Raw genomic sequence first — 21,849 nt, forward strand, 5'->3', positions numbered from 1 at the left:
ACTGGGTCTGGGGCTTGCAGGTTAGGGGGTGTGTGGGGGGTAAGGATGCAAGCCAGGGGGCGGGCGACTAGTCGCCCGGGACGGGACAGGGTAGGGTGGAGGAGGGGGCGGGATGGAACGCTCCGGGCGGCGCGCCCGTCCGCGCGCCCGTCCGCGTGCCCCACCGCGGGAGCTTACGACTGAGAACCTCGAATTTTAACTTCGCGTGCCCGCCCGCGCGCGCCCGCCCGCGCCCACCCCTAAATTCTGCGGCCGCCGCCAGCGATCAGCTCTCACACAAACTTTAGCTGCGGGGCTAGGGGGTTTGGGGCTGAGTGGGGGAGGGGAGAGGGACAAGGCCCTCTGATTGGCGTTGTTTGCAGCCAATAAGGCCAAGCGCCTTTCCTGCGAGTAGACCCAATCCATTTCTAGAGGTAGAGGGGGCGGGTAGGTGGAAGTAGAGGTGGCGCGGTGTCTGGGAGAGAGAAAAGGGCTGGACCAATAGGTGCCCAGAAGAGGCGGGCCCAGAGGTCTGTCGATTGGTACTGGCAGTGAACCCTCCCCCGGGGTGGTACTGGAGGGGGGATGCTGGGTCGAGGGGTGTGTCTATGCGGAGCCGAGATGACCGGCAGCAACCTGCCCCAATGGGCTGCAGAGTGGTTAGTGTATGGGTGACGGACAGACCTATAGGCCAACGAGTGGCCCTAAGTGTCTGCGGTCTTGTCCAATGGAGCAGCGCCGGGGCGGAGCCGCGGCTCGGGTTTAATGAGACTCCATTGGGCTGTAATCAGTGTCATGTCGGATTCATGTCAACGACAACAACAGGGGGACACAAAATGGCGGCGGCTTAGCTTCTACCCCTGGCGGCGGCGGCAGCGGTGGCGGAGGCGACGGCACCTCCTCCAGGCGGCAGCCGCGGCTTCTTTCTTAGCGCCAGCGCCCCCGGCAGGCGCGGTGGCGGTGGCTCGCGGCCAGGTCTGTCACCCACTTCGCGCGTTCCCAGGGGGTGGAGACTGAGCGGGAGGGGGACAGAAGGCGGGGGAGAAGGGGGCTTGTTATGCCCCTCCCACAGGCCTCTGCGCGAGGGTCACCGCGGGGCCGCTTGGGGTCAGGCTGCCCCTGAGCGTGACGGTAGGGGGCGGGGGAAAGGGGAGTAAGGACAGTCTCCGCCCCTCAGCGGGGCCTCCAGGGCAAGGGGCGGGGCTCGAAGCTGTAGGGGGCGGGGCAATATCGAAGTGGGGGTGGGGTTCGGGTGGTCGGAAGGCGGGGGCTTGGAGGGGTTTTCTGAATGGGAGTGACTTGGTAGGAACGTTGGGGGGCGGCTAGTGTCTGGGGAGGACTGGGGAGGGTGTGGATGGGAGGGAAAACTGGAGGTGTGCTAACAGGTGCAGAAGAGAGAGTAGGCAGAGATGCAATATTGGAGATGTGGAAGGGGGACCGAGGGGTATATGAGGGTAGGTGAAATGATGCAGAAGAGTGAGATTGCAGTTATCTGGGGCCAGAGTAAGAGTGCGTTTGGGTGTGGTGTATGTGGAGTAAAGTTGAGAAAGCAGTGCAGAGTAGATAACGGCTTGGGGAAAAGTATTGGGGGAATGTGAAACACAGGTACAGTTGCTGTGGTGGGAAAGAAGTATTGGAATGAATTTGCATGTTGGAATAGAAAGGTTTGCTAGCTTGGGAATATGTGAAGCATCAAGAAAAACATGAAAGGATGGTATGGATATGTTTGAGAGAGTCTCAAAGCCGCTAAGACAACAAGGCTGACATAAATGTGAAGGGAGGCTACCAGAACTTTTAAAATATACCCGTGGCAGAAAATCTCCTGGGGATGGGGGATTCAGGAGGGTGGGGTGAGGCAGAGATGTGAAGAAAAATGGATGGAGTTGGGCAGTAGGTCTGGGGGAATGTGATTTGGTGGACTACATTAGGAGTGAGGATGGGGCAAAGAAAGGTGTTATAGTTTGTGAGACAGGGTTGTTTGATAGGCTGGATTTTTTGGGTGAAACCTGAGCTGGAGTCTTGAAGGTGGGGCAGGAGACAGGGAGCGGGATGTATGTCTCAGGAAGACTTTTTATGGGCAGAGTACAAGGAGTGTTGGAATACTAGGGGAAAATGCAGAGAGGGGGCTACAAATCCCCCATGAAGTAGTTTAAACCCAGCAGTTGGAAGAGGATGTAGGGATATGCTAAAGAAACCAATGAACCAAGTATGTTTGTGGTGGAGGTACCAGGAAATTCAAGGTAAAGAGTATATGAAGACTCTTTCATATGGACAGGAGGTGGAAGTATAGCTTATGGGAATTTGTTATGGTGGGATAGAGTTAGTTCTGTAGTTCTCAAAAAAAAGGGGGTGTGTGTAGTTTGTTTTGGGTATGACTGAGTAAAGTACATTCTACCTGTTTTACTTGTGTACCCTAGATTTTCTGGGATAGCCCTGAAATATAACACTATTATTTCGCTATTTATAAATTCTTCACACATGTATCAAAGTGGATTGGGACAGTCTTTTTATGTTTTTGAGAAAGATAGATTAACATTACATGTTTTAGTAAAAGGATAAGATTCTTACCTGAGATCTACTTAGGGTTGAAAGTTAGGGAAATGAAGTGATGGGTTAAAAAAGAAAAGAAAAGAAAAGAAAAGAAAATAGCCCTGGCCAGTTTTGCTCAGTGGTTAGAGCATTGGCCTGCGGTCTGGAGAGACCAGGGTTCGGTTCCCGCTAAGGGCATGTACCTCGGTTGCAGTTTGTTCTCGGCCCTGGTTGGGTGGTGCGGGTGGCAGCCACTCGATGTGTCCCTTTCATGTTGATGTTTCTCTCTCTCTCTCTCTCTCTCTCTCTCTCTCTCTCTCTTTCTCCCACTGTATCTGAACAAAATATCAAAAAATGTCCTCGGGTGAGGATAAAAAAAAAAGAAAAGAAAGAAACAGAAGAAGGTTTTAACATTAAAAGAGGAACTTATGGGAATGACTGGCTGGTGGTAATGACATAGTAGAAGTTCTGCCTACCAGCCATACCCAAGCTTGAGTAGAGTAAATGTGTTATTTGCCGTTATACCAGATGTTTCTCTCACGTGTTACTTGTGAAGATAAGGTGGAAACTGTCAGATGTAAGGCATACGTGAAGGAAAGCAAAATAGGGTGGGTACTGAAAGGTAGTTGAGGAAGTTTGATAAATAATTTTAATGTACATCATAAACTTTCATATACCATTTTGAAGAAGATTTAACTAACCGATCTGGGTTTGTTAAATGCCAGGATTCCTAACAGGTGACTTTTCAGTCTCTTAGCTAGTTCTCTGCAAAATACCTTCAGTTGTCCTTTGTACAGATATTCAGATGCCTGTATTTGTACAAAGGAAATTGTTTTAAGAAAGTAGGGATGTGTGAGCTGTAGTGATCATTTCTTTGCTTGCAGAATAGTAAATGATACATAGATGGGAGAAGTGTAATGAAGGGCTATTTCTTTCCTATGATATTTTAATTTGTAGTTCCAAAGCACCTTTTTATAGAACTCCCACAATCCACAATTTCTGTATTATCCTTTCTGCTGTTGCTAGATGTTTGAGTTGTTTCTGGTCTGGGAAATTGTGAACAAAGCTGCTATGAGTGTTCCCGTACCAGTCATCTGGTGCACATGTGTACATGTTTCTCTAAGGTGTACACCTACGAATGGAATTGCTGGTTCATAGACAGGGTGACTATTTATCATGGCTTATGCCTATTGTCCCAGTGTGATCATTAATATAACACCCTTAATTCTCAAAAATAGCTGGATTTGGATAAGTTGTATGGTCTCCCTAGTCATGGGGTTATGCTTGTCTTCAACTTGACTAGGTACCAGACTGTTTTCCAAAGTGTTGTACCAGATTACACTCCTCCCAGTGATAAATAAAAGTTCCCATTGCCTGTCGTCTTCTCCAGGTCTGTCTTGTAAGCTTTTCAAATTAGCCAATCTGGTAAAGTTTGCATTTATCTGATTAGTAATCAGATTGAACAGTTTTTCACATATTTGTTGGCTATTTGGATTTTTTTTTTTTTTTTTCTATCCTCACTCAAGGACATTTTTCCATTTTTTGTTCAGACAGAGTGGGAAGGAGAGAGAGGAAGAGAGAGAGAGAAACATCGATGTGAAGGGACACATTGAGTGGCTGCCTGCCACCCGCACGACCAACCAGGGCCGGGGACAAACTGCAACCCAGGTACGTGCCCTTAGCGGAAACCGAACCCGAGTCTCTCTGGACAACAGGCGGATGCTCTAACTGCTGAGCCAAACCAGCCAGGGCTGGATTTCTTCATTTGTAAAGTTCTTGTTCAAGTCTGTCCCCTATTTTTTTTTTTAATTTGGGCCTTGTGTCTTTTATTGCTATTTAGAAATTCTTTATTTACTCTGGAATCAAATCCTTGTCATGTGTATGTTGCAAAATGCCTTCTTCCTTTCCGTGGTTTGCCTTTTCACTCTCTTTATGGTGTCTTTAAATGAACCGAAGTTCTTAATTTTAATGGAGTCAAATTTATTGGTCTTTTCTTTATGGTTAGTGCTTTTTGTGTCTTATTTTAAGACTCTTTGCCTACCCTCAGGTCAAGTAGATATTCTATATGGTATTATCTTCTAAAAGCTTTATTGACCTTAAAAGATGTGTGATTATACTCTCTCTTCTCTTCCTTCCTCTCTCCCTCCTGCTCTATCTGAAGATAAATGCAAAAAAAAAAAAAGATGTGTGATTATGAGCAAAATACATTCTTCCTGACCCCACCCTTACCTTTATAGATCAGTTTTTGTTTTTCCTCACTTCTTTCTGTTTTCTGTCTTGACTTTACTTTTCCACAACTATAACTAAGCCAGGTGCTGACTTCTGTCTCTTAGGAGAAAGTGGCCATATAGACAAGTTCAGCCAGATTAGATTTTACAGGTCTCCAGCTGACTGCATTGCCCTTTTTCCTGTTATGAGCTAGCATTTTATTGTGTTCCTGCTATGTGTCTGTCTCCATCCTTGGTTCTTCCATATTTGTTATCTTAAGTATTCCTCTTTATAGTTCTGCAAAAACAGATGAGAAAACTGAGACTTAGATCGATTAGGTAACATGTCCAATATCCCACAGCTTAGGTAGCTAGCAAAATGAGGACTTGATTCCTGAACTCTCTAGATACCTCCTGTCATAGCACAGCTCTTGATGAATAAGACTTCAGAAGCCTATTTGATGATATTAAACAATGATGATAATAACTTTTCTTTTTTTAGTTCTCACCCAAAAATATTTCTACATTTATCTTCAGACTGGGGCGGGGGGGGGGGGGGGGGGGGGGAGGGCGGCGGCATCTATGTGAGAGAGACACATCCATTGGCCGGGGACAAACCACAACCGAGGTATGTGCCTTTGGGCAAATCGAGCCTGGGAGTCTTTGGTCTGCAGGCCAATGCTCTAATTGCTGAGCCAAACCGACCAGGGCAGAATAACTTTTCTTTTACTATCATCCCAGTTAATGCATGGAGATAGTTATTGTGAAACTGGATAAAATTATTGACCTCTCTGTGTATAAAAATTAAATTAAAAATAGGTAAAATTAGAGTAGACAGTGAACCTTAGAGGGTCCTTGGATGGCCAATAGAGGTCTGAAAGCCCTTGAAATTTTATGTAAATGTCTGTATGTACATGTGTTCATTTTAGAAAATAGATCTTTAAATTTTTTTGAGATTCTCAAAGGGGAACTATACTTTGTTTCCAGGCTGACTAGATATCCTATTTGAAGACATCTGTGATCAAGTTAAATGATCTGTGTTTTCAAGATAATGTTTTACAAATTTAGATGTCAGATTTTTTTCTTAATGTATTCTTCTCAGGCTTTGTCATTAAAACATGGCTGAAGCTAATTTGTAATCAGAAAGAAATCTAGGATTAAATAATTTTTTTTTTTTAGATCACATATTTTATTTCCATGGTTTTATGGTATGTGCTTTACTGGGTCATTGTATAAATTGTGTTTCTTGCTGGGGGTCATGTTCAAAGGAGCTTGGAAGTCACTTCCCTACATCACTTTTTCTGTCCTTGTCTGGTTGCTGAGCCATTTATGACAGTTCATGTCTAATCCTCCTTACTAGCCTACACACTTCTTTTAGTGGGATTAAAGGCCAAAAAAAAAAAAGGACACTCTAAATTTAGTTGATTATTTCTTATGTGAAAGTGCTTAGTTGTATCATTACTAATCAGTATATCCTGGCTCCAAAGGCCTGATGACTTTAAATGACTTTTCATCTTGTCTCTAAAATCCTCTGTTTTACAAGGGATCAAATTTCCTGTAAGGTTGCTAGCACTGTGATGAAAGTTTAGACTGAAACTATTGAGCACTTAAAGGCAGGGGTGACTATGCAAACCTAATTCATGGCTTCACTAGGAGATTTGGGAAATGTCTCTACTAATTGATGATGATGATGTTGAAACTAATCTTTGTTAGGAATTATGGAAGCCATAATAGTTTATTGATGGTTCAGTTATTGTTTGTTGAAGCAGATTTACACAATTATAGTTTAATGACATAACAAGGATATTGTCAACTAGGAGAGCATGACATGAAAAATTAAACTTCCAATTAATATAATATGTATTAGTTGAAGTGATAATTTTCATGGTGATTTAGCCTCTTAGAAATCCTTGGAAAACATTATTAGTTTAAGAATTAAAAACTCTCTGTTAATGAGTAGAGAGAAAGAATTTAGTATTATTCTAAAAAGATGGGGAATTAAATACTCAATTCAACTAACATTTATTGAGTGTGTACTTTGGGATTGCTGCCGAGTTAGACTGATAAATATAAGTTGAACCAGACTGATGTTTGGATAAATGAAATATTGGTTGTTTTTGTTTGTTCCTTCAGTCATTCTTCGCTCCAACCTATATTGGATGGATGGTATTTCCCAGAGTGATTCAAACATTAAACAACGTGTGTGTGTGAGTAGGTACGTGAGTTCCACTATGTCTTATGGTGTCACTGCTCCTGCAGTGGCTTCCTGTTACTTCATCTGTCATGTTCACATGCCTCAGCTTAGCTTTTGTCACAGCCAACTTTATTTCTTATTCCTCTTTAACACATAGCCTTTCTAGGCATTCATGTGGACCCAGTGTTTCTTTGTCTGACAGCTCATTCTCAGCTTCTGTGCTTTCTAGACTCCTTTCATTCATTCACTGATGCATTCATTTAACCAGTAGGAATTGAACCCCTCTTATGTCCAAGTTGTGGTCCTGGGAAATCTTGGGACATATAAAGATGAATCAAACATGAATCCTGTTCTTAAGAATATAGTCTAGTAAGGGAGATGAGATCAGTACACAAGTAAGAATAATACAAGTAGCAAATGAATGCCCAAATAGTAAGAAGGCAAAAAGCTTCCTGTTAGACAAAGAACAATAGAGCTTTCCAGAAGGTGTTGTCTGCATTAGGCCATGAAGGATTTGAATTTGGGTCAAGAGAGCAGGCAGTGATCCAAGTTCTACTTTCAGGGTCCAGTTTAAGTCCCATCCATCCAAGGGGTGTTCTACCCATCTGCACTGAGCAAGGTATAATCACAGTTTTTCCAGACTTGTTTCCTTCTGTAATCAGAGGAAACCTTTCTTTTAAGTGACTCTGATGGAGAGACCCTCTCTATATAGGACAGTTAAGGTGGAGAAGGTGCTTTGTTTGGTGCAAGGGGTGGTGGCCCTGGTGTTTAACCCACAAGGGGCACCTGCAGGTGATATCCAAGGCACTTCTCACAAGAGATCCAGGAAGCCCAGTTTGAAAGCCAGTGGAGAGAGGGGAAAATTTAGGTTTTTTTATTTTCATGACTTAGTGGTCTGAGGTCTTGACCAAGTCAGGTCTCAATATTTCTTTTGCAAAACAGTGTTACCCTACAGGGTTGTTTTAAGGTTAATGGTAATCTATATAAAGTGCCTGGCCCATAGTACTTGTCAGAAAATGGTTGGTGTTATTACATTTTAGTGCTTTTTTTCTTTCTTTATTTTTTTAATAGATTGTTTTAGAGAGAGAGGAAGGAAGAGAGAGAAACATGGATGTGAGAGAAACATTGATCAGCTGCCTCCTGCACACGCCGTGCTGGGGACTGAGCCTGCAGCCTGGGCATGTACCCTGACCAGGAATCAGATTGGGATCTCTCAGACCATGGGACAATGCTCAGTCCACTGAGCCACACCCATTGGGCTCTTTTTAAAAAAAAATAATTTATTGAGCCTGGCCAGTGTGGCTCAGTGGTTGAGCATTGACCCATGCACCAAGAGGTTGCCGGTTTGATTCCTGGTCAGGACACATACCCCAGTTGTGGGCCCGATCCCCAGTGGGAGGCATGCAGGAGGCGGCCAATTGATGCTCTCTCATCAGTGTTTCTGTCTCTCTCTCCCTCTCCCTTCCTCTCTCTCTAAATTCAATAAAGAAAAAAATGTTTAATTTATTGAGACAAAATTCATATATAATAAAACTAACCATTTTAAAGTGAACAATTCAGTGACGTTTCGTATATTCACAGTGTTATGTGACTACCACCTCTATCTAGTTCCAAAACATTTTCATCAATCCAAAATACCACCCCCCCCAGGCCCCACCAGTCCATGTGCTGTCTATGGATTTAATCTGTTCTGGATGTGTCATATAAATAGAATTATATGCTATATAACCTTTGTGTCTGGCTTCTTTCACAACATGTTTTTTTTATTTCTTTAAAAATATGTTCTTATTGATTTTAGAGAGAGAGAGGAACGGGGGGGGGGGAGAGGGAGGGAGGGAGAGGGAGAGGGGGGGGGGAGAGAGAGAGAGAGAGAGAAACATAGATGTGAGAGAGAAACATTGATCAGTTGCCTCTCGCATGTGCCCTGACCAGGGATTGAACCTGCAATCTGGTATGTGCCCTGACCAGGTATCAAACCCACCACCTTCTGGTGTATGGGACTGTGAGACAACACTCAACACCAACTGAGCCACACCGGCCAGGGTGTTATTCCTTTTTATGACTGAATAATATTCCAGTGTATGGATAGACACATTTTGTTGATCCATTCTTCTCTTGGTGGGCATTTGGGAAGTTTTGAATGTTTGGTTATTGTGAATAGTGCTGTCATGAATGTGTGTATGTTTACTTATTTGAGTACCTGTTTTCTTTTCTTTGGGGTATATACCTAAGAGGGAAATTGTGGAGTCATATGGTAATTTTATGTTTAATTAATTTATTTATTTTTATCCTCACCTGAGGGCATTTTTTGTTCAGGTAGAGTGGGAGGGAGAGAGAGGAACAGAGAGAGAAAGAGAGAGAAACATCGATGTGAAAGGGACACATCGAGTGGCTACCACCCGCATGACCAACCAGGGCCAGGGACAAACTGCAACCAAGGTACATGCCCTTAGCGGGAACCGAACTGGGGTCTCTCGGGACCGCAGGCTGATGCTCTAACCGCTGAGCCAAACTGGCCAGGGCTATGTTTAATTTTTTGAGGAGCCACTAAAGAGTGCTTAATTGCTTCTTATCCCCGTAGTACCTACTGTAGAGGGCACTCCAGAACAACACCTCCATAAGTATTTGTTGGTTGTTCTTTGATTTGTATTTATAATCTTGCCTCCCAATTCACATGTTTTGGACCTCAAGCAGAAAATTTAGGGAGGATGTCTTTATTTTCCCTAAAGTTAACAAGTATCACCACATGGATGATGTTTGATGTTGTCAGACAGCAGATATTTGTTAACCGAGGGTGCTATTTTGAGCAACTCTGCCAATAGTCTGTACTGGATGGTTATAGAAGTAAAGAAGTTAATGTCTCTTTCCTTAAGCAGTGTTATGTTCTTTTTCAGAAGATACTGTTAAGATTTTTAGATCCTCACTCAGTTACATAATGGGCTGTGAAAAAATCCAGGAGCATATAAAAGTGAGAGCTAAAAATAACTGTTAGCAAGTAAAACTTAGGATGACAAAAGAGTAAGCTCTATTATTAATCTTTATTTTTTTTTACCACTGTTTTTGGCTCATCCATAATCTCATGACTCGAATGTTATGACATTGATTTTTGAAACAACACACAGCTTTAGTAAAAGCTTGGAGGATGCTTCACATAATATTTATGATCCAGGATATTTTGATTCTTCTTATGCTGACATGAATATTTCTGAACAGTGTTGATATTTATATAATACTAATGAAGTGAAAAACTCAGTGTTGCACTAAGCATGTCTTTATATCTGTTTAGAATAATTTGTAATGAGTGATGCAAATAGTGTTTTATTATAAGACCATATGATACAACCATATAATTTACTGATATTATTTTGTAGTTAAAAATAAAGTGATTCAAAACCCCAGAAAATAGAATAATTTAATTTGATGTAGCATAAGTTTCCAGAATTAATTTGGAATCACTCACTCACTTTTTGATAGCCTTTTAGTCCAACTTTCAAGTTTATATAGGAAAAAAATGGAAAGAATAATGATTTTTAGGGTTGTACTGATAGAATACCCTGTGTACATATGAAACAAATCCTTGTGTTCTGAAAAAGAGTAGTGTTGTGGATAAATTCAGATCAGAGGGAAAAAAAAACATTTCTCCTTGGCTTTTGAATGAATTATGCATTTTCCTTCCTTTAGATTTGTTTTTCTACTTAGATACTGCTTAGACTAAAATAAATTGGTTTTCAATCTATTTTCTTAGGGTATACCAATTTACAGTGGGGCCAGTGGAGTCAGAAACAAACCAGCTTAAGATTTTAAAATTTCTAGTGGATAGTATACATGTGTTTAGTCAGAATTGGCTACAGATAAGAGAATTCTGATTTTGCTCCTCTCCTAGCTCTGTGTGTGTGTGTGTGTGTGTTAAAAAAACACTGATTCTGCTTGTAGCAAAGAGCTGCTGAGTTACATCTGCTTCTGCCTAATTTACTTGGTTGGTTGGTGTCAGATGAGAGCTAACTTTGAGATTAAATTGAGAAGTGGGGTGTGTGTCTATGGCTGGGGGAGCGAGAAGGAGGATCTAAGGCTGCTTGCTTGTTTTGTATGAGATCAACATGCAGTTATATTGTTCTTTAAATTTATTTTTTGCCTTTGAAGTAAAAATGATCAGTACTGTCCTAAAATATGACCTGTGTAAACACATACTTATTATTGTGGAAACTTGTACATCCTCCTCTTAGGTGCAGTTACAGGTCTGATCTTGATACTAATCAGTACTTAGATGCCAGGTGACCTTTGGGACAAATAATGAAATTGCCTGGGAAAGTTAATACTGACTTATAAACAACGTTTGATTTTTTTTTTTTTTTTTTTTTAATTTTCCCCCCAGATGAAGTGTTATACCTGCCTGGCTATTTGAGTAATAGCAGGATGTTTTTTTTTTCCTTAATGAGATTCCTTCTTAGACTCTATCAAAAACCTGATTTTTATCATTTAGAGAATAGGTCTGGCTTTAAAGAAGAGCAAAATTTACCTTTTAGTCATTTGCTTTGGGGCTTCTACCCTGTCCTGAATTCCCTGTTCTTAAATACTCTTTAGTGATGTGAAAGAGTTAATATATCACCAAAGGTAGTGTATTAATAAACTCTTTGCAGCTGTGTGTATTCAGTAGTTGTGAAGAGCCATAGATGGTTGCTGAGTTTAAGGAATGATGTCCTCATACCCAAATTAACATTTACTTTTTTTTTCTTTTAGCAGATTTGCCTGAAGTTCTGGACAATCTTTTTTGTCATGGACTATTAAAACAGTTGGAGTTCCAATTCTGGTATTTTCCCTTATTATATTTTTAAGATAGAGATTGTCAGTTTTACTGAAATGTGTTGGTAATGGATATGAACAATTCTTTTGATTGTGGGTAAGGATTGTCATGGAGGTATAATTTGGGTATTTATTAGTTATGAAATATGTTTTGTTTCACAATGTATGTTCATTTGCTTGTGTAACCAAGATGCCTGAAAGCAACTTTGCAGTACCGGATACCTTCTGTGACCTCTTTTCCTGCATTTGTATTTTGTGCAATCAAATTAAGTTAGTTGTTTCATTCTGAATAAATGATGAAAAATGAAATAATTACTTGGACACAGTAAAATGTCTTCTAATGACATTTTGCCCCAAACCATTTTACTTTGGAAAGATCAGCTTCCTGTTATAAACTTTCTAACACAGAATGATTCTTGTGTTCTATCATGAAAATGGTTGCACTATGATTTCATTCCTAAACACACCATGTTCCAAGTTTTAACATTTTTGTCAGTGATTTATATAATGACACAGAGGGATGTGCCATTAGATTAGCAGATGACATAGATGATAGTGCAAAGCAATCTTGAATACATTGGAAGACAAGACTCAAACCAACAACATGAACTTGAGCTATAATAAAATTTAATTTTGCACAAGGAAGGGAATGGAAAGACTCAGCTTGACAGCATTTTTGAAAGAAGATTTGGGATTTTTAGTTGACTGCATGCTTAGCATAGCTAGTGTGTGGCAGGGCTATTAAGAAAGTTCATGTAACCTTGGATTGCATTTATAGTTGGGTAATGCCCAGACTGCCAGATTTTAAGATGGGCATCAGCCACTAGTGAGCAGTCCAGAAGGAGGTGCTTGGAAACCATGAGATAGGTGGAGGTGTTACGGAACTGGGATGTGAGAGCTCTAAGGTGGGGCTGGAGGTAGAATGGGGTTGGAGTTTGATTGTAGTGATTTTCAAAAGGTACTTGTTTTCAAATATTTGAAGGCTTGTCACATTAAAGAACTAATAAGAATTTCTTGAGATGATTTTCAGGGAAATAGGACTAGTGGGTAGAAGTTATAGGAAGGCAGATTTTGGCTCCTTTGAACAAGAAATATATTAAAATTAGTGTTGTCCAACAGTGGAGTGAGCTGCCTCAAAAAGCGACAGATTCTCAATTACTGGAAGTATTTCGAGACTTTATGGCCCATGCATTGGAATATTAAACAAGGGATCTTTTGCTGGATGATTAGAAGTTGTACTGGATGACCTCTAAGGTCCCTCCAGCCACAAGTTTTTGAATCTGAGGGGGAAAAATGGAGTGAACCTACAGTTTACTGATTGCAAGGAGGACAATCCTTTTTAAACTACTTCTTTCAAGCTGACTAAAATGCAGGTCAATGACCCAACTGATTTTCAGCAACAGAATATTTTAGAGAAATGATATATTTTTCAGGATATCAGGCTAAAGTTTTGAGGAAAACATAAATTTCTTTTTTTTTAAGGTATATTAAATCTTAATAAATAACCAGAGATAACTTTAATTTTGTATTAATGAGACTTTTTTTTCAGTGTGTAGACATCATATTTGCTGGAAGTGATGACTGTACGTTGAATATTAAGTACTGTGTTCACTTAATTCTCTCAACAGTTCTGTTAGGGATATATGATTATTACACTACAGATAAAGTCACTTACCCAGGGTTTCTCTCTTAGACATTTGTAGAGCTGCGCCGTTCATACTGTTAGTTTGATTGCAGAGGCAGAACTAGCTAGAGTGGACAGTTGTGGCTTAGGTGAAGTCAGTGCTGGACTTAGATACTAGAATAATGGCCTTTGAGCCTAAAGTCTACTTTCGACTGTTACTTTGAGTGAGTTCTGTCTTCTCCTGAGCCTCATTTTACCCAGAGTTGTCCTGGAGATTACATGATAAGTTATATGTGAGCACAGTCTTACATTTTAAAGTATAAAAAGAGTTAAGATGTGGAGTTGAGATGTGGATATTATCAGGGCAGAAGGAAGATTAGAACCCAAATTTGACCCAACTCCTATGTTAGGTGCTCTTTGCAGGTGTACTTAATACCAGATTAGAGGTCCAGGGTGGTTTCTGTGTATACCAGGATCTCAGAGGGCAATACCCCTGTCCACCTGGAGTCAGATTTGTATGAACCTTCCTTGTATTGAGCAGTTTCTTGAGTTAACTGGGTAATAAAGTATGTAGAATGCTGCATTATTTGAAAGGTAAATGGTTTTGTTACTGTGTTCATTTCAGTTTTCCAACCTGTGGGTTAGTCTCCCAGACCCTTTTCAAAGGGATGGGAGGATATGATTCTATAGTAGTGGCTAAATGGGAATATTTTTAAATTTTTTATTATATTATTATTTTTAATATGTTTTTATTGATTTTTAGAGAGAGAGGAAGGGAGAGGGAGAGAAAGATAGAAACATCGATGAGAGAGAACATCAATTGACCTCCTCCTGCATGCCCCCCACCAGGGATTTGGCCCACAACCTGGGCATGTGCCCTGACCGGGAATCGAACCACTGAGCCACACTTCAGGCTGGGAAATTTTTTTATGTGTGAAGCTTCAGAAATATAATATCTAGTTAAAAAAGAGGAATCAGGATTATTGCTTTTTTTTAAGCTTAAGATTTCTTAAAGTAAATTTAGTGTACTTCCATCAGATTTTTTTTTTTTTTTTTGTATCATAGACTTATTCTTTGATGTTGATTTTATGTTTATGATAGACATATGTCTTGAACCACTTTCATGTAATTTTACTACTTTCATGAAAGGTTATCCATTAAATATATAACTTAGATGTGATCTCTTAAATGCCCCATAAGTGACCTCATATAAATAATAAGTGAAAAGTCCTAAAAAAATTCTTTCTCAGACTGTGACCCAGTTTTTGGAAAATATAGTCACTGAGACTGTTATATAAGCTTTCCTGTCATTACTTCTGGGGTCATTTTGCATCAGAAAAAGTAATACTAAAGAGTACTAAAGTAATACTAAAGAGTAAAAATACTAAAAAATTTATTTTTATAAATTCTTTTATTAAGAGCCTTCCCCCCTTTTTATCCTTCAAGGTCTTGATTTCCTACTTAAAGATGTTCTTCACCTGAATGCAGTGTTTCCTACTGGTCAAATAAGACAACTATCAACATTGCCTGTTTGTCCTCTTTTTAATCTCTTAAGGATGGATGTTTGTAAGATGTTGCTTAATATGTTCTGGAATACTCTGCCTATTTGTTGAATTGTAAATGACTTTTAAATGTGCAAGTTCTGTTAAATACAAGGAGAACCTCTATGGGTAACTTTTGTATTGAAGAAGTCATTTGTCAATCATGGTAAAACTTGCAAACCCACTTTATACAGAGTGGATTCTTGAAGCTATACAGAAAATAAAAAAGCAAAAGCAAAGGCCCTCTGAAGAGAGAATCTGCCATGCAGTCAGTACGTCCCATGGGTTGGATAAGAAGACAGTCTCTGAACAGCTGGAGCTCAGTGTTCAGGATGGCTCAGTTCTCAAAGTCACCAACAAAGGCCTTGCCTCCTATAAGGACCCAGACAACCCTGGGCGCTTTTCATCAGTCAAACCAGGCACTTTTCCTAAGTCAACCAAGGGGTCTAGAGGAACATGCAATGACCTGCGCAATGTGGATTGGAATAAACTTTTAAGGAGAGCAATTGAAGGACTTGAGGAGCCAAATGGTTCCTCCCTGAAGAACATAGAGAAGTATCTCAGAAATCAAAGTGATCTCACAAGCACCACCAACAACCCAGCCTTTCAGCAGCGGCTGCGACTGGGGGCCAAACGTGCAGTGAACAATGGGAGATTACTGAAAGACGGACCACAGTACAGGGTCAATTATGGAAACTCAGATGGCAAGGGGGCTCCCAAGTATCCCAGTGCTTTTCCATCCTCGCTTCCACCTGTCAGCCTTCTACCCCATGAGAAAGACCAGGTAAGTGAAGAGAGCATGTTAATGCATTCTAAATATTACCCATTCTACTTGCATAGTTTCAGTTAAATTTTATATGGACAAAAGTTTTGAGTAAAGTTTGATAAAATAAAATGTTTTGCCTTAGAGCAGGCATTTATATTTTAAAATGTTTATATTGTCTTACAATATAAAGTGTTCTTTATTGTTTTACAGTGTATTGAGGGCTTCCTCATTGGTTGACTAAGAATTGAATGTGATGATTATGTGATTTGTTTTTCATTATTTAATTTAATTTATTGTTATTTTTTGATAGTCCTCACCGGAGGATATTTTTTCCATTGATTTTTAATTTTTTAATTTTTTTTTAGAGAGATTGAAAGGGAGGGGCTGTGGGGGGGGGGAGAATGAGAGAGGAATATTGATGTGAGAGAGACACATCGTTTGGTTGCCTCCCGCAACTGCCCTGGCTGGGACAGGGATTAAACCTGCAACCCAGGTGGGTGCCCTTGACTGGGAATCAAACCCAGACCCTTCCAACGCTCTAACCATTGAGCCACACTGGCCAGGGTGTGATTTGTTTTTTAAACTCTAATTGCTAACCTGCTAACCGGTAAGCATTTGAAAGGACCAGGATAAATAACTTTAATCCTCCTTCCTCAAGGCAGAATCATACATATTTGTAAAAATCTAAGAAAGGCCACTGTATATTTTTCTCTTTTTAAATTATTTATTATTTATCTTTAGTCTCAGCTTTATTGAGGTATAATTGATATTTTCCTCTTTATTATTTTCAGAGAAGAATTTATAGACTGATTATTTTAATACTGATAGCCTATGGATTCCCGAAATTGTTTTTATATATGACCTAAGTCCTGTCTATTTTAATTTGAAGTTATTTATTATTGCCTACTTCTCAGTGATTGAAAGTGAATGTTTGTTTTGTCTCATAGTGTTTCTTGTGCTCTTTGGTTTCTCTGGGCCTTATGCTATTTCTGTAGTATTTATACATATATGGCAGATTTCTCCTTAAATTACTGCTACAATCCTGCTCTTTGGTTGAGTAGGATTTTTCTTTGTTTTGTTTCAAAGCTACTGAAATTACTGTCCAAACTAAAACCAAAGAAGAGCAACAGCAAATAGTTTATAATACAAGCCCTTCAGTTTTAAGGCTTGCTGTCTGTCCTTTGAGCAAGTGGATACATTTATATCAGTTAACTTTACATCTTGTAAACCATTAACCATTGTTGATAGAAAGGGTGGTTGTAAATGCTAACTACATTTTTAGAAGTGATGGAAACAGAAGTGTTAGGAAAAGTTGTGCTCCTGATGGTGTGTTTTTTCTCTTTGGATCCTGTCAACCTTTAATATAGACCTGCTTCCCTCAGTGCTTTAAGATGATAGGAATCTAGCTCTAGAAACTGGACAGGACTAGGTGCATTGCCTTTCCATGGACTAATCTGAACCCTAGCATTTATATTTTAACTATTATAACGTATATAATATATATGTATTATATATATTAGAAAATATTTACTTGTTATAAATATAATATAAATAAAACAAATGTAATATATATATTTGTTAATCCTCACCTGAGGATATTTTTCCATTGATTTTTAGAGAAAGTGGAAGAGAGGGAGGGAGAGATAGAAAAATATGTATGTGAGAGAGACACATCACTTGGTTGGCTGCTGCATGACCCCGAACAGGGCCAGGGATTGAACCTGCAACCTAGGTATATGTGCCCTTGATGAGGAACTGAACCCAGGACCCTTCAGTCCGTGTGCACATGCTCTAAGTGTTGAGCCAGACTGGCCAGTACTCTTAACTATAATTTTATTTTATTTTTCTCAACATTTATTTTATTTTTTGGTGGTATTTGTGTAACCAACTCTCAATTGGATCTTTGTGAGAAAATGTTGGTATAAAGAAAGAAGTAAACTGCCCTGGCCTGTGTGGCTCAGTTGGTTGAGCATCATTGCCGGTTTGATTCCCTGTCAGAGTGGGTGCAGGAGGCAACTGATTGATGTTTCTCTCTCACATCAGTGTTTCTCTTTCTCCCTCTCCCTCTGTCTCTAAAATCAATAAAAACATTTAAAAAATTCGAAGTAAAGATTTTTTTTTTAAAAAGAGAAAGCAATAAACCTATGAAAATTTTTTAAAAATAACATTTGTTTTTAAAAAATATAGCAAATTACTCAAATCCTAATTCCTGTGTCTGACACAGCCACAGTAAGCACTTCTGTTTCTCATTAAATGTTTTTATAAAAGCTTATATCTTGAGAAAATTCCTCAAGGGAATGTAGAGCCATTTCTTGATGGATTTGGATGTCTTTGTTTTAAAAATATATACATTACCTTAAGGTATATTAAGGTATTATAATGATCAGGTATGTGGACTAATTCAGGCAGCTTTAGGCAATTTAATAGTATGTTTCAATAATTTTGTGATTCAGTGGATATTTTTACTTGTGATAGAGGAATCACTATAAATTTTCCATAGTCCCTTTCCCATTCTCTTTCACCTTGCCCACCATTTCTTGCTAACCTTATGTTTTTTCTTACAGCATCTGTACTGAAGTATTTTTAGTCTAAAGGAAAATTCATGTCTGAAAGTGTCTAGGATTGAGAACAGTATATTTATTGCTTACCATGCAATTGTTGTTACCTCTCTTTTTGTGATGCTGATCTTTAAATTGTCTAGTTGACCCCATCCTATAACAAGGAAAAGTGAGAAAATGTGTCCTAGAATTTTTACTTGATGAAATTTAGAGATAAGTTATATTGAGTAATTATAATTTAGTTCTTTTTTCTTTCTTTATTGATTTGAGAGAGAGGAATGGAGAGGGAGAGAGAGAGAGAAACATCGACGAGAGAGAACATTGATTGGTCGCCTCCTGTATGCCCCTACTGGGGATCAGGCCCATACCTGGGCATGTGCCCTGACCAGGAATCGAACTGGTGACCTCTTGTGCATGGGTCAGTGCTTAACCACTGAGCCACACCCACCGGGCTATAATCTAGTTCTTAAAAAAAAAAAAGTGAAAATTCGGTCAAGTCATTTTGGCCACAATGTATTATATTGTTATTATATATTACAATAGCATTTTTCTTTAAAAAAAATAATAAAAACTACATCATAATATCAAATTGCCCTTTGAGATTGCAAGTGGTAAATAGTTTAAAACCATGTAAACTTGTTAAGTAATGTAATAGAAATTCTTAACCTGGGTCTGTGGATGAGTGTGGGGAAAGTATACTACAAATCCCCTGAAATAGAACAGTTATATGTATGCACATGTTTTTCTAGGGTCAGGATCTATAGTTTTTATCAGATTCTCAGAGGGATCCAAAATGTCAAATAGCCAATGTGAACATTTTTGTATTATAGAAAATATTTTGAGTTTCTTACTGTAAAACCATAATATGCTAATGATTTTCTTGCTTCAGCTGCTGAACTTGGATCTGTATTGGTTGTACTGTAGTTTCATGTATATGGGACTTTTTCTAATATATTTGAAAGATTATCATTGTTCTTGTGCTAGAAGTCTGTAGAGTTTGCATTGTAGGAGGACATTTATGGTATAAATGGCAGCTGTTTGTACAGAGAGAGTAATCTCAATTACAATTTAGCCAACTGATGTCTGTTATTCTAGTTACTTTTGCTGAGCAGTTTCATTTAACTGTAAAAAAGAAAATAAAAAATAGTAAAAATAATAACTAACATTTTTTGAGGGTTAAATGCTGGTACTATTCCAAATGCTTTATATTTATTATGCTCTTAACACAATAACTGAGGGCTACAGATTTTTATCCTTACTTTACAGATGAAAAACTGAGGCTCAAAGCCTAAGTAATTTGTCCAAGGTCACTTTGAGAGCTGGTGAGTGGTGAAGCACAGATTCTAACAGACAGTCTGACTCCAAACCTCTTTAGTGCTGGTCCACAGTAGTGACTTTTTCATTAACAGTGAAAGTGTCTCTTCCAGTTCCTCAGATGCTTAGAAGCATTCCCCCTTCTCCCAATAAATAGATTTTTGGCATTTTAAATTTGGTAGCTGCAATAAGCCTATTACAGTTTTTAAAGCACAAACTATTTGTAATATTAGCAATATGGGCAAGCAGTAGGGAAACTAGTAAATCTGTGTCTAATTAGATTTAACATCATCATTCCTATGCATGACTGCTGGGAGGAGTACAATGCACGTTAAAATAGAAGGGTTCCTTTCCTTTCTGAAATGTAATTGCACATATTCTGATAGTCTAGAATTCAAATGGGATATTACCACACTGGCTTCTTAGCATGACTTCTTTGTATTTATTTAAGAAAGCTCTCTTTGGTTAGGTGATATGGAAATGAATTAAACCACTGAAGATAACACATTATCTTTGACTTGGTGAGGGAACTCCTGAAAGATAGTATTAGTGTTTCTCATTAAAAGTGGTAAAGCTCAATTAGGTCAGATTATGAGGACTTTGGAAAGTCAAATATTCTAAGAGAGACTTCAGTTATCACCACAGACTTTATAGCATTAAGATTCCATTTGAACATTTGGGCTTTAGCATTTTTATAAAATTGGCTTAGTTCAATTTTAAACAGATACCTTGGTATTTTACTTTATTGGGAATATCTTCTTAAAACTTTTTGTCAAATCTTGGTATGTTTCTAGTACAGTACATAATATATGAGACTTCCATTCTAGACGACATGGTTGGAAAGGGAGTTACTTCTATATCAGGTGGGGCTTTTAACTTTTTTTTTCTAAGAAATCAAATGACTATTAGAATCTTACAGAAATATTCAAACATAATTATAAAACAGTGATGCTCTCTGTAAGAAAATGAGTTTTAAAAGGAGCACAGATGATCAGAGGTGTGGTCTTGGCTTATTCAGTTGTTTACTCTAGTTGGCCCCCACCCCTTTTAGGGAGATACTTTATTAGGGTTTTTGGCAGTGTTATTAGCATGAAATATTTTCATAAATAGAAGATTAATGTACATCATACATTAATACATACATCAGTTTCTTGTGTTGTATAAATGTCATAAATTAAAGAACTTTATTTTTAGATTTTGCTTTCTTCACTTTTCTTCATTCTGTCCTCTAATCTCCAGTCCCATAATCTTTGCCCTAGAGAGACCCTCATCTCTCTCTGGGACTTTTCTAATCGCCTGTACTTTGTGAAGCACCATTCACTTGTCCATATTGTTCTTTGATGGGGCAGGCTTCCAGAAGTCTCTCAGCCCTAGGGGAATCATTCAGTCTCAGACAATTCCACATCTTTTTGGCAGAAATGTGTGTATTTTTTATCTGCTAATTATGTAGAGTCCAAATGTCCTCCTCTCTGTTGTCCTTAGTTTTCCTTTGAATTTGTGTCCTTTGTATTGCAGATGTCACATTTCTCAAAGAATGCTTAGCTAAGTGTATTCAACTGAAAGTGGACAAAGCACTAAATATTGCAAAACATACTCTTCCATATAACCTGAATTTTGGAATTGGTATGGATGAAAGTCAGTTTTAGAATGACAAGTCAGACAGAAACCTATTATAATGTGAAAGAATAGGTGAATCAAATACTTGCTGTTCCAGGGTCAGGGAAAGAAAAAGACTGTAGTTCATGTTGCTAATTAATCTTCTGAAGTTCTTCAAAATGAGCAGAGTATCTGAGGACAACTTTTGTGAGCAGATAGTACTAGTTGTTGAGGCATTGTTGGGAGAATGCTTGGATTGTCTCAAACTAGTTAGTTGGGTCAAGCGAAAGATAAAATGAAGAGTGAATGGGTCTTTCTGTTGCACTCTGGGGCATGACAGCTTGTTCCACTTTAGAGCTTTTATCAAGATGGGACTTGTCTCGAGTTCTAATGAAATAGGCTTCAGGTAAAGTAGGAACATAATGTCGGGGAATTTTTACTCCTAAAATGACCATTAAACATTCTTTTTTCACTCCTTAGATCTTAGATGTATTTGATACTGTAGCTGCCTTTCCTACAACACATGATCCTGACATGAATAATATAGATCTATTTTCTGATTTCTTAATGGTACTTTCTTTCAAGCATTAAGGATGTGAAGGGTATGGTTTCTTGAATAATTTTGAATATTTTCAGCAGTTTTCAGAAATTTACTGTTATATTCCATGTGCCTATTTGGATTACTACAGCTACATTTGTTATACTTTCAGTGCTAAGAACATCTATGCCATAATCTTTGAA

At 38.9% G+C, this 21,849-nt stretch overlaps 1 protein-coding gene across 9 annotated transcripts in view; it reads left to right on the plus strand.

The window, feature by feature from the left end:
• Positions 1–931: 931 nt before the first annotated feature.
• The window catches only part of KAT6B (lysine acetyltransferase 6B), a 196,124-nt gene continuing 175,206 nt past the window's right edge, over positions 932–21,849 (plus strand). For 2 of the 9 annotated variants that reach the window (XM_036265071.1, XM_036265073.1), the window contains exons 1-4: positions 4,154–4,176; positions 6,849–6,930; positions 11,647–11,716; positions 14,780–15,658. In XM_036265071.1, coding sequence (XP_036120964.1) covers positions 15,038–15,658 — 621 coding nt within the window. In that variant the 5' untranslated portion in view covers positions 4,154–4,176; positions 6,849–6,930; positions 11,647–11,716; positions 14,780–15,037. Of the gene's footprint in view, positions 955–4,144; positions 4,177–6,848; positions 6,931–11,646; positions 11,717–14,779; positions 15,659–21,849 lie in introns of those variants that run through there. The other 7 variants (XM_036265067.1, XM_036265068.1, XM_036265066.1 and 4 more) reach the window with 7 other exon arrangements.

This window comes from Molossus molossus, unplaced genomic scaffold, assembly GCF_014108415.1.
Source record: "Molossus molossus isolate mMolMol1 unplaced genomic scaffold, mMolMol1.p scaffold_m16_p_17, whole genome shotgun sequence".
Classification (NCBI taxonomy): Eukaryota; Metazoa; Chordata; class Mammalia; order Chiroptera; family Molossidae; genus Molossus; species Molossus molossus.